The sequence below is a fragment of the Bubalus kerabau genome, chromosome 13 (genome assembly GCF_029407905.1).
Source record: "Bubalus kerabau isolate K-KA32 ecotype Philippines breed swamp buffalo chromosome 13, PCC_UOA_SB_1v2, whole genome shotgun sequence".
NCBI classification, from domain to species: Eukaryota; Metazoa; Chordata; class Mammalia; order Artiodactyla; family Bovidae; genus Bubalus; species Bubalus kerabau.
This window is the reverse complement of record NC_073636.1, coordinates 65,325,039-65,338,012: the sequence shown is the minus strand read 5'-3', so window position 1 is coordinate 65,338,012 and position 12,974 is coordinate 65,325,039. Positions and strand designations below refer to the sequence as shown.

Below are 12,974 nucleotides of genomic sequence, written 5' to 3'. Positions count from 1 at the left end.
AATGCTCAAACTACCGCACAATTACACTCATCTCACACGCTAGTAACTGCTACTGCTAAGTCCCTTCAGTTGTGTCAGACTCTGTGCAACCCCATAGATGGCAGCCCACCAGGCTCCACCGTCCCTGGGATTCTCCAGGCAAGAACACTGGAGTGGGTTGCCATTCCCTCCTCCAACGCATGAAAGTGAAAAGTGAAAGTGAAGTTCCTCAGTCGTGTCCGACTCTTTGCGACCCCATGGACTGCAGCCTACCAGGCTCCTCCGCCCATGGGATTTTCCAGGCAAGAGTACTGGAGTGGGTTGCCATTGCCTTCTCCGAAGGCAGGTCAGGTTGCTTCCTGACCTGCATATAGGTTTCTCAAGAGGCAGGTCAGGTGGTCTGGTATTCCCATCTCTTTCAGAATTTTCCACTGTTTATTGTGATCCACACAGTCAAAGGCTTTGGCATAGTCAATAAAGCAGAAATAGATGTCTTTCTGGAACTCTCTTGCTTTTTTGATGATCCAGCAAATGTTGGCAATTTGATCTCTGGTTCCTCTGCCTTTTCTAAAACCAGCTTGAACATCAGGAAGTTCACGGTTCACATATTGCTGAAGCCTGGCTTGGAGAATTTTGAGCATTATTTTACTAGCGTGTGAAATGAGTGCAATTGTGCAGTAGTTTGAGCATTCTTTGCCATTGCCTTTCTTGGGACTGGAATGAAAACTGACCTTTTCCAGTCCTGTGGCCACTGCTGAGTTTTCCAAATTTGCTGGCATATTGAGTGCAGCACTTTCACAGCATCATCTTTCAGGATTTGAAATAGCTCAACTGGAATTCCATCACCTCCACTAGCTTTGTTCGTAGTGATGCTTTCTAAGGCCCACTTGACTTCACATTCCAGGATATCTGGCTCTAGGTGAGTGATCACACCACCGTGATTATCTTGGTTGTGAAGATCTTTTTTGTACAATTCTTCTGTGTATTCTTGCCACCTCTTCTTAATATCTTCTGCTTCTGTTAGGTCCATACTATTTCTGTCCTTTATCGAGCCCATCTTTGCATGAAATGTTCCCTTGGTATCTCGAATGTTCTTGAAGAGATCTCTAGTCTTTCCCATTCTGTTGTTTTCCTCTATTTCTTTGCATTGATCACTGAGGAAGCCTTTCTTATCTCTCCTTGCTATTCTTTGGAACTCTGCATTCAGATGCTTATTATCTTTCCTTTTCTCCTTTGCTTTTCACTTCTTTTCACAGCTATTTGTAAGGCCTCCTCAGACAGTCATTTTGCTTTTTTGCATTTCTTTTTCTTGGGGATGGTCTTCATCCCTGTCTCCTGTACAGTGTCACAAACCTCTGTCCATAGTTCATCAGGCACTCTATCAGATCTAGTCCCTTAAATCTATTTCTCATTTCCACTGAATAATCATAAGGTATTTGATTTAGGTCATACCTGAATGGTCTAGTGGTTTTCCCTACTTTCTTCAGTTTAAGTCTGAATTTGTGAATAAGGAGTTCATGATCTGAGCCACAGTCAGCTCCCAGTCTTGTTTTTGCTGACTGTATAGAGCTTCTCCATCTTTGGCTGCAAAGAATATAATCAATCTGATTTCGGTGTTGACCATCTGGTGATGTCCATGTGTAGAGTCTTCACTAGAATAGCTATAATCAAAAAGACAGACAAAACCAAATGCCATCGAGAATGTGGAAAAATTGCAACCTTTATACATTACTGGTGATAAGTATAAAATGGTGCTGCCACTTTGGAAAATACTTTGAAAGATTTTTCTTAACTTAAATATAAATGCACATGTAAACCAACAATTCCTAGCTGTCTACCCAAGAGAAATGAAAATGCATGTTCCTGCAAAAACTTGTAAACAAATGTTCATAGGAGCATTATTCATAATAGCCAAAAAGTGGAAACAATTCAAATGTCCATCAGCTGGTGAGTGGATAAACACAACGCGATCTATCCACACAGTGGAATACGACTCAACAGCAGGAGTTAACTCCTGGTGCATGACACATTATAAATTTTAAAAATATTATGCTGAGGAAAAGAAATCAGATATGAGAAACTGCATATTGTATTATCCCATTTATAAACACGGCAAATCTTTAGATAAAGTGGGTTAGTGGTTGCCTGGAACGAGGAGTGGCATTGACTGCAGATGCAAATGGGGATTTCTGATAGAAATGTCCTAAAACTGGGTTGTGGTAATGCTTATACAGCTGTCTACATTTATTGAATCATACACTTAAAATGTGTGAATTTTATGGCACGTGAATTGTGCCTTGATAAAATTGCTAAAACGCAAAACCAAAGCTAATGTTTCAGGATGTTTTTAAAAGGTTATATTTTGCTAGGGCTGGATAAGAAGGGAATGGGGAACAACTGCTTAATGGGTATTGGGTTTCCACTTGGGATGATGAGTGTGTTCTGGAATTAGGTATTGGTGATGGCTGCATTATGGTGTGAATGTCCTAAATGTCATTGATTTATTATACACTTTAAAATGGTTTAAGTGGTAAGTTTTTGAGTGTTTCACAACAAAAATATTATGTTAGTTCATGTAAGTGAAACACCAATAAAGCTTACTCTGCATCTATTTCTAGATGATTTTTTAAAACCTTTTTATTTTAAAATAGGTATAGGCATATAAAAAATTATAAAAATAGTAAAAAGAGATCCCATGTACCCATCACCCCGTTTCTCTTGATGTATCGTCTTACATTACACAAACCAGGGAATTGACATTGACACAATAAATTAGTCTGCAGTCAGTTCAGTCACTCGGTCGTGTCCAACTCTTTGCGACCCCATGGGCTGCACCTCCCAGGCTTCCCTGTCCATCACCAAATCCCAGAGCTTGCTCAAACTCATATCCATCGAGTTGGTGATGCCATCCAACCATCTCATCCTCTGTCGTCCCCTTCTCCTCCTGCCTTCAATTTTCCCCAGCATCAAGGTCTTTTCTAATGAGTCAGTTATTTGCATCAGGTGGCCCAAGTATTGGAATTTCAGCTTCAGCATCAGTCCTTCCAATGAATATTCAGGACTGATTACCTTTAGGATTGACTGGTTTAATCTTCTTGAAGTCCAAGGGACTCTCAAGAGTCTTCTCCAACACTGCAGTTCTAAAGCATCAGTTAGTCTACAGACCTCACTAAAATTTTTGGTGATTTTTTTTTTTTTTGGTTGCTGTATTTATATGGGATCTAGTTCTCCAACCAAGGATCAAGCCCATAGTCCCTGCAGTGGAATCTTGGTGCCTTAACCACTGGACTGCCAGCAAAATCCCCTGGTGGATTTTTTAAAGCTATAAAATACCCACTGCAGATTTTCACTAGTTATGACAGCTGTTTTCCTGTTCTCATCCCATGGAAGAAAACATTTTGATTTTTTGAAAAAATGATTTCTGACCCCACCCCATTTATTAAAAACCTTAAAAACAACTCAGTTTTTCATTTTGTTTTTTAACATCTTCCACAGATGAGGGTTGAATTAAGGGAGTGACACTGGAGATGAGGAAGGTTGTTTGGAGACAGAAGCAAAAGGATTAAAAATGGATTTGGAAATCATGGGAGAGAGAGGAGTCAAGGATAGCATACGGGTTTCTGGCTGCAGGAAGAGGTGAGTGGAGGAGCACCTGCTGAGATACAGAAGTCTTGGGAAGGGTTTGGTTTAAAAGGAGCAACATGAGTTCGGTCTCAGGCTTGTCCGGGGTGATGGGTCTCTGAGACAGCTAAGTCAGGGTGCGACAGACTGCCGGGTTTGGGGGTCTAAAGAACAGAAGTGAAGTCTGAGACGAAGTTGAGCAATTGCAGAGGGGCCGTCACACATAAATAGTACTTAAGTTTCCCTGTCCACTCTGTTCCTGTATCCCATAAATATTTATTAAATGATTAAGTCTTAGAGATTCAGAGATGAAAAAGGTAATCACGGGACTTCCCTGACGGTCCAGTGGTTAAGGATCCACCTTCCAGTAGAGGGGACGTGGATTTGATCCCTGGCTGGGAAACTAAGATCTCACGTGCCATGAGGGCAATAAGCCTGCTTGCCACAACCACTGAACCTGTGTGCTCTGGAGCCCACGTGCCACAACTAGAGAGAAGCCCACACACCATAATAAAAGATTCTGTGTGACACAACTAAGACCCGAGGCAGCCAAGAAAAAAAAAAAAAATATATATATATATATATATATATATAAATGTAAAGGTCAGTCCCTGTCTATGTGGATCTTGCACTCAAGGCAGGCAGCTTGAGTGTGACAGACAGGATAGGGTGGTGGCTTTGTGCCTAAAGGAGGGAGGTCACAATGTGTACTTTGTGATGAAATCTGTAATGTACCCCTTGGCAGGGAGGACCCCACTGAGAGCTCAACCTCCTGTGGGAAGGATCAGGGACACACCATATGTTACCTCTCTGTCCCTACACCTTCCATCCCAGGCCCAGTTGGAGGGCCCTTTGGGGATAAGCAAATGGACAGAGAAGTGGGAGATGAGGGCTTGGCAGGAGGAGGTGTGGTGTGGAGGTCTGGGGAGCCACAGAGGCCCACAGGACAGAGAGTTGGGGGGCTGTCTATGACCTCAGGTCCTCACCCCTCCCAGTCCCAGGTAGAGGAACCAGTTGGCCGCCTGCCACTGGAGCCATCGCCTGGGCCACACATGAGGCGCTGGTGGCAGATTTTTGTCCTGTGCGTCTTCTGGATGCTCCTCTTGTGGCTGGTGACTCCCTGCCTGGATCTGAAGACTGACTCGGCATCCCAGGAAAAATGGATGGACGTGGCACCACGGCATTGCAGCTGCCCTTGGTTCAAATTCAGGCAATGTGGCTGCCCGTCCGGGAGTCTCAACCACTCTGTCTGCCACCACACAGCTGGAGAGCACCGGTTTGATGCAGGCTATGAGAAGATGAGGGGGTCCCTGATGGGAGGAGCAGAGTCCACGCGCCCTAGTGCTGTGCTCTGGTGGTCGGTCAGTGGTCAACACTGGGGTGTCCCATCCCATCCTCCCCTGGGCCCAGGTCACCTCCCACTTTCTGTCCCAAACCCCTGCCCTTGGCCCTGACTTAGAGTGCCTCCCATCTTCACAGCTTCAACTCCCGATCTCCCGATGGAGGTCTCACCCACTCAGATCTGCTTCCCGTCCTCCAGGAGCAAATACCTGGGTCTTGGTTCCCCATCTCTTCTCTCCTGCTGTTTTCAGGACCTGAATGCAGCAAGCGAGCTGGGCAGAGGGTGGAAGAAGCTGCTTGAAGTGATTCCCCAACTCTCAATGAGCTATTTTGACTTCTTCTGTGGGACTTGTGCCCTGATGGGGAATTCGAAGATCCTGCGGGCTGCCAGTATAAGCAACAACGTCAACCAACTCAGCATGGTCTCCAGGTGAGCCTCGAGGTGAGGGCAGGGGACTGGATGGCCAGACCTGCCCCTAGAGTTCTTTCAGTTTCTACTCTCTTTCTCAGGATGAACCAGGTCCCTGTTCAGGGCATTGAGATGCTGGGGAACCAAACCACGAGATGCTCCATCTCCCACAGGAATGCCAGGGGCCAGCGTTCTTGGAGGCAGGTGCTGTTGCTGCTCCTGCAGCTCTTTGATCTCGCATGGACTTCAGATGCTCTGAGTGAGGAGATGGTGGTCTGGGAACCCAGACATTCATAGTATGGCAGGTAAGGAGAGGGCACTGCAGTGGATGACAGAGGGGCCTCCAAGGAGACTCTCTACTGACTTACTGGGCACACCTGCCAGACCTTCCCAGGTCTCAGGGGCTGCTGAAACCCCTCCACTTCCTAATTCTTCCTTAGATTTCTGAAGGTGGTCCAGTTCCCTAGCAGAATGGAAGATAGAAAAGGCCAGGTAAGGGTTTGACAGGTGGGAAGATGTGGCTGTGGGTCACTGTGGACTGGGACCCAGGTTGGCCACCTCCTGTTCCTCTCCAGGTCCTGGTGATCAGCCCCACCTTCCTCCAGTACAACCGGGGCACTTTCCATCTTGGGGGCTCATGGCTCTGTTCTGGGCCTTGCATACCTGTGACTCAGTAAAGATTCTTGTTCTTTCCTCACTTAAAACTTTTCCCTGCTGGTGGTCCAGTGCTTAAGGCTCCACACTTTCAATGCAGGGGATGCAGGTTTGATCCCTAGTCGGATAACTAAGATCCTACATGCTTTGTGGTATGGCCAAAAAATTAAAAAAACAAAACAAAACAAAACTTTTCCAAGCTATGCCTTCAGCACAGAGTCTAAAAGTTTCTGCCTAGCTTCCAAGACCCTGTGTGGTCTGACCTCTCGCCTCCCCTCATCTCTCCCAGGTTCACACCACGGGTTTCTCAGTTCCGCACACATGCCAGCTGCCTCATGCCTTTTCACACGCTGCTCCCTCTGCCTGGGATGCCCTCCTCTTGTCTCCCCAAAGAACCTTCTCTTCTTCCAGTACGATGAGAATCATATGATGCTCTTTTCCGTGGTCTGGGGTCTGGGGTCACACTGTGTGCTCAGACTCTGTCTCCCCTGGGGAAGGTGAACTCCATTCTCCTAGCTTCAGGAGGCAGCTAGTCACCCTTGATGTTGAATGAAGGGCAGTGGGATGAAGACAGGATTCAGCCTGCTGACGCATACATCCCTCTCTCATCCACTAGGATTCCCGCTTTGGATCTGGATCAGAAAAGCAAAGGAGGTGGTCCCCTTACTGGGAGGATGCTAATCAGACCAACAGAGATTCTGTCCATGTTCAGCAAGAAGCAGAAATGGAGGTCAGCTAGAGTGGACAAGCTTGCTGTTCACACAAGTCCACACAAGTCCTTGTCCTTTGGGCCTGAATGCAAGGGAGTCTTGGAGTTGCGGCGGGACTCTGGGGACATTCAGGGATAAAGGGCAAGAGGAAATTGTATAGTGATCAGTCTGGTGCTGAATAAAATCCTGGCCTAATTCTCCTCCCTTCGAGGACAGTGTTGGGGAGGAAGGGCCCGACTTGACTTTCATAGCTCAGGGACAATATTTGCATTGATTTCTATGCCTGGTCCCCTGGATCATGCAGGTGGTGTAAATTTAGAGCCAGCTCCATGCCAAGTGCAGACCCAGACTGAGTATCCAGAGAAGTTCATTTCCCACTGGACAAAAGAGATAAGCTTGCTTATATCATCCTATGCTGGTGGGTGAATTTTGGGGGAGCCCAGCTTTTCACCAAAGATTCAGCTGTTTGAGGTTCCCAGTGTTTTCTGGGGGCCTCTGTTCTGATTCTCTGCCTCCCCTAGGATCAAGGTCCTCTGCCTGCATGAGCATTAAACCTCTAAATTTCTGGGCAGCCCCTTAAGCATCTTAAGCACCCCTCCCCCATACTGTTTTTCAGTTCTCTTTTCATTTCTGGCATCTAGGGACTTCCTGTTTCCTTTTAACCTCTGGTCTGCATTTAAAATACTTTTTATTAAACACTATAGATATATATGCTTGCAAAATTACCAATTAACTCAGGAAAGATAAACAAGACACTTGAGTGGTAGTTGCCTCTGGGGAAGAAACTGGGTAGGAGGGGAGCAAGAAAGGGACAGAATCCTTCTTTTCACTTACTTTTTATACCTTTTGGACTATGTCCCACAGACCTATATTATACATTCAATAATAAATATAATTTTTAAAAGTTAAAACTATGTTTTGACCAGAAGACTGGATTTTTATTGTAGGAAAGTTTTTAGGTTATCTTTTACTTCATTAATTTGCTAGATCTGGAGTCAAAACTAAGTCTTTGTAGCTCTTCTGCAGTTCCATGAACTTGGTGAGTATGTGATAAGGTTAGTGAGTTCTATGGGCAGCAGCTCAGTGCCTCATTCCTATGGAAAATAACCTGGCAGTTCATCAGAAAGTTAAACATAGAATTACCATGTAAGCCAGCAATTCCACTCTTAGGTAGGTCCCCAAGAGAAATGAAAACATGTCTGCCCAGAAACTCGAACCCAAATGTCTATAGCAGTACTATTCATGATAGCCAAAAGGTAGAAACAATCCAAATGTCTCTCAAATGGTGAATAGACAAACTGTGGCATGTCCATACAGTGGAATATTATTTAGCTGTCAGAAGAGGGCAGAGTATTAACACATGCTACAACTTAGAAGAACCGCAAAAACATGATAAGTAAAAGAAGCTAAAATAGGAGGGAAGGGGACAGGGCATAACTTTTAAAAGAATGACATATCCATTGAAGATACAATATAAATTGGTTAGAACCAACTAGGTCCAAGAAGGCAGAAGATTCAACTTCCAGTGGATCTTGAGCCTCATTATACACTCATTGTAATACATCAACATTTGCTAAGTGACACCGCCCACAGGCACCATGACAGTTCTAACCATAAAGGGCCAAAAAGTGAGCAGTGGCCTGAATCCTGGAAATTTCTGTGCCTTCCCCAAAATAGTTGGAACAAGCCTCCCTTTTGTTAGCCTATGAGCTTACCTAGGCCGTAAAAACCGATCTCAAGCCTTTTGAGATGGATTGCATTCTGTCTATGGAATGTGTAACCTTCCAGGGTTTTGCCTCTGAGATGGCTCACACTCTGTCCATAGAGAGTGTATCTGTCTCCACAAACAAATAAATCTACTTCTTACTTATCACTTTGCCTCTTGCTGAATTCCTTCTGCACTGAGACATAAACAGCCTGAGGTTCATTAAGTCCTGAGACCAAGTGTGTGGTTTCAATTAAAAGGCAGTTGTAAAGAAACTAACACAACACTGTAAAGCAATTAGGCTCCAATTAAAATAAATAAGTAAATAAAAGGCGGTGGATTTGAGGGAATCCCTGGTGATCCATGGTGAGGACTGGATGCTTTCACTGCTGAGGGCCCGGGTTTAGTCCCTAGCTGGGGAACTAAAATCCCACAAGTCATGTGGTATGGCAAATAAAACCAAAAAAAACACAGATTTCTCTGGTAGTTCAGTGGTTAGGACTCCATGCTTTGAACGCAGGGGAAGTAGGTTTGATCCCTGGTCTGGGAAGTCATATCCCATATGCCACGTGGTAGCACCATCCCCCCCAACCTGAATTTTGGCTGGGTTCGAATCCCATCTGAGTTGTGCACTTTCAAAGACAGACACAAAAGGTCACATATCGTATGATTCATTTTGTGTGATGTACCCACGATGGGCAAATTCTTAGAAGCAGGAAACAGACGCATGGTTACCAGGGGCTGGGGGTTAGGCAGAACAGTGAGTGATTATTTGATTGGCATGGTGTGTTTTTATGGGGTGTTGAATGAAAAAGTCTTGAAAGTAGAGGGAGCTGCTGGCTGCATGACACTGAATACACTAAATGCCACAGAAATGTGTTCTTAAATGGCTCAGTGTATGTAATGTGAATTTCACCTCAAGAAGAAAAGCGCTTGCATGAAAACACATATGATTATATCCATAACTTTTAAAAACACACAAAATTAAATAATATATTGTTTAGTTATACATAGATTTTTAAACAAATTTTGGCTGCACTGGGTCTTTGTTGCTGCGCAGGTGCGGGCTACTCTCTAGCTGCAGTGCGCGGGTTTTTCATTGCAGTGGCTTCTCTTGTTGCAGAGCATTGGCTTTAGGGTGGGCTTCAGTATTTCAGCTTGAGGGCCCCAGAGCATGGACTTAGTTGCCCCTTGGCATGTGGGATCTTCTGGGACCAGGGATCGAATCTGTATCCCCTGCATTGGCAGGTGGATTCTTAAACACTGGGCTACTAGGGAAGTCCTTGTTATATATAGATGTTGCAAAAAGAAAAAGCCAACGGAATGAAAAACACAAAATTCCTGGTGCTGTTATCATCTGGTGGGGGAAAAAGAGCACCCAGTGTCTTCAATGGTATTAATGTTCTTTAAAAAAAATTTTTATTGGAGTATAGTTTATTTACAATTGATTTACAAATGTGTTAGTTTCTGCTGTACAGCAAAGTGAATCAGTTATACAAATACATATATCCACTCTTTTTTAGTTTCTTTTGGAATGGATGGCTGGAGTTGTTGGAGGCTAAGTCTCTCTCTCTGTGTAATCTTTCACCGCAGACTTCTTCAATGATGGAGGAGGTATTATAAGATTGGAAACTGCAGGGCTGAGGCTAGACATCACACAGTGTCACTTACACAGTATTCCATTGGTTAGGTCAAGTCATACAATGACTCCAGATTCAAGAAGTGGGGAAATGGACTCCTATTCCTAATGTAATGAGCCAAAAAGAATTTGTGGCCATACTTAAACTACCATTGTGTCCCACAGCGTCAAGGGTTCTATCTTGTTATCCTTGGCCATTCCTGGAAGAGTCATTGGCTACATCTTGCCTCCCTTGGTTATAGCCTCACCCTGGTTCTCTAGCTTTCACATCTATTCTGTAAACTTCTTGATATTTACCCAGTGAATTGTATTTCTGGTTAAGTTTACCACAGCCTGTTTCTGAGACCAAGAATTCCAACTGCTACAGTTAAAAAGGATCAAAAAATCGTACTCTCACCAACAGTAATGAAGGTTAGAAGATGACAGAACATTCTTTTTGGTTTTTGTTTTAACCTACACTCCTTTATACCCAAACTATCAATCAAACCCAAAGGCATTGTATTAGTTTCCTAGGGTTGCCATAACAAATTACCACTAGATAATTTAAAGGGGCTTCCCAGGTGACTCAGTGGTAAAGAACCCGCCTGCCGATGCAGGAAACATAAGAGATGTTGGTTTGATCCCTGGATCAGGAAGATCGCTTGGAAAAGGAAATGCAACCTGCTCCAGTATTCTTGCCTGGAAAATCTCATGGACAGAGGAGCCTGGCAGGCTACAGTCCATGCATGCATGTTAAGTCGCTTCAGTTGTGTCCAGCTCTTTGCGACCCTATGGACTGTAGCCTGCCAGCCTCCTCTGCCCATGGGATTCTCCAGGCAAGAATACTGAAGTGGGTTGCTATGCCATCCTCCAGGGGATCTTCCCAACCCAGGGATCAAACCCACGTCTCTTATGTCTTCTGCATTGGCAGGCAGGTTCTCTACCACTACCGCCACCTGAGAAGCCCAGGTTACAGTCCTGCTACTGCTGCTGCTAAGTCACGTCAGTCGTGTCCGACTCTGTGAGACCCCATAGACGGAAGCCCACCAGGCTCCCCTGCCCCTGGGATTCTCCAGGCAAGAACACTGGAGTGGGTTGCCATTTCCTTCTCCAATGCATGAAAGTGAAAAGTGAAAGTGAAGTCGCTCAGTCGTGTCCGACTCTTAGCAACCCCATGGACCGCACCCTACCAGACTCCTCCATCTGTGGGATTTTCCAGGCAAGAGCACTGGAGTGGGTTGCCATTGCCTTCTCCGAGGTTACAGTCTATGGGGTCGCAAAAGAGTCAGACACAACTTAGAGACTAAGCAACAACAACTGGTAGCTTAAAACAACAGAAATTTATTATCTTACATTTCTGGAGGCTAGAAGTCCAAACTTCAGGTTGATGTCCTTTGGGGAATCTGAGTGAGAATCTGTCCCATGCCACTCTCCCAGCTTCTGGTGGTTGCTAGCAATTCTTACCATTTTGATTTTGTAGACAGACACAGCAATCTACTCTCTGCTTCCATCTTCACATGGCACTCTCCCCCTGTGTCTTCTCTTCCTACATTTTCCCTTTTTCATAAGGACACCAGTCATTGGATTAGGGCATTTCCTAAACCAGTATGAACTCACTTTAACCTGCCAAACAAGGTCACATTCACTGGTACCAGAGGTCCAGACTTGAAGCTAATTTTTTGGAGGGGGACACAGTGCTACTCACAATAGGCAGAATAATGACTTTTCTAGATGTACAAAGACTTAGAAATTTCATTTCTTACATAGCTTTTTTCCTAGGGAATTTTAATGAATGACTACAGATGGTGACTGCAGCCATAAAATTAAAAGACGCTTACTCCTTGGAAGGAAAGTTATGACCAACCTAGATAGCATATTCAAAAGCAGAGACATTACTTTGCCAACAAAGGTTCGTCTAGTCAAGGCTATATGGTTTTTCCTGTGGTCATGTATGGATGTGAGAATTGGACTGTGAAGAAGGCTGAGCGCCGAAGAATTGATGGTTTTGAACTGTGGTGTTGGAGAAGACTCTTGAGAGTCCCTTGGACTGCAAGGAGATCCAACCAGTACATTCTGAAGGAGTTCAGCCCTGGGATTTCTTTGGAAGGAATGATGTTAAAGCTGAAACTCCAGTACTTTGGCCACCTCATGCGAAGAGTTGACTCATTGGAAAAGACTCTGATGCTGGGAGGGATTGGGGGCAGGAGGAGAAGGGGACGACAGAGGATGAGATGGCTGGATGGCATCACTGACTCGATGGACGTGAGTCTGAGTGAACTCTGGGAGTTGGTGATGGACAGGGAGGCCTGGCGTGCTGCGATTCATGGGGTCGCAAAGAGTCGGACACGACTGAGTGACTGATCTGATCTGATCTGATCTGAAGAGGAAAGTAGTCCTAGTCTACTACTAGATTATATAGGAAACAATGCTTACCTAGTTGCAATATTATAAACACTGAGAACAGACATTTGACTTTCAGAATCAGCCTATAATCCTCTGCCATTCAGTATGGTGGAAGAGTTAGTGAAATGTATCTAGTGAGAAATTGAAATTTTAATTTAATTAATTATTTTTGGGGGCTGTGGCACACAGCATGTAGGATCTTAGTTCCCTGACCAGGGATCAAACCCATGCCCCCTGCAGTGGAAGCATGAGGCCTTAACTGCTGGACCACCAGGGAATTTCTAACTGAGATTTTCCCTGACCTTCCAGTGATTAAGAATCCATGCTTCCACCAAAGGAGCTGTGAATTTGATTCCCTGGTTGGGGAACGAAGATCCCAAATGTGGCATGGCAAGGCCAAAAAAGAAATACAACAAAAAATTAATTTTAAACAATCTAAAATTTAAGATGAATGCAATTCAGTTTTTGGAACACTTCTAAGTATACTTGTTTTAACTGGAGTATGCAGATCTACTTTTCAGATTGTAAAATTTT

General features: G+C 44.6%; 1 protein-coding gene across 1 annotated transcript; it reads left to right on the top strand.

Annotated features, from left to right (window-relative positions):
• Positions 1-4,652: 4,652 nt before the first annotated feature.
• Positions 4,653-6,852, top strand: C13H20orf173 (chromosome 13 C20orf173 homolog). The gene is made up of 5 exons (XM_055543338.1): positions 4,653-4,961; positions 5,193-5,371; positions 5,524-5,623; positions 5,926-6,023; positions 6,621-6,852. The coding sequence occupies exons 1-5, from the start codon at positions 4,653-4,655 to the stop codon at positions 6,850-6,852; spliced, it is 918 nt and encodes a 305-aa protein (XP_055399313.1).
• Positions 6,853-12,974: the final 6,122 nt, after the last annotated feature.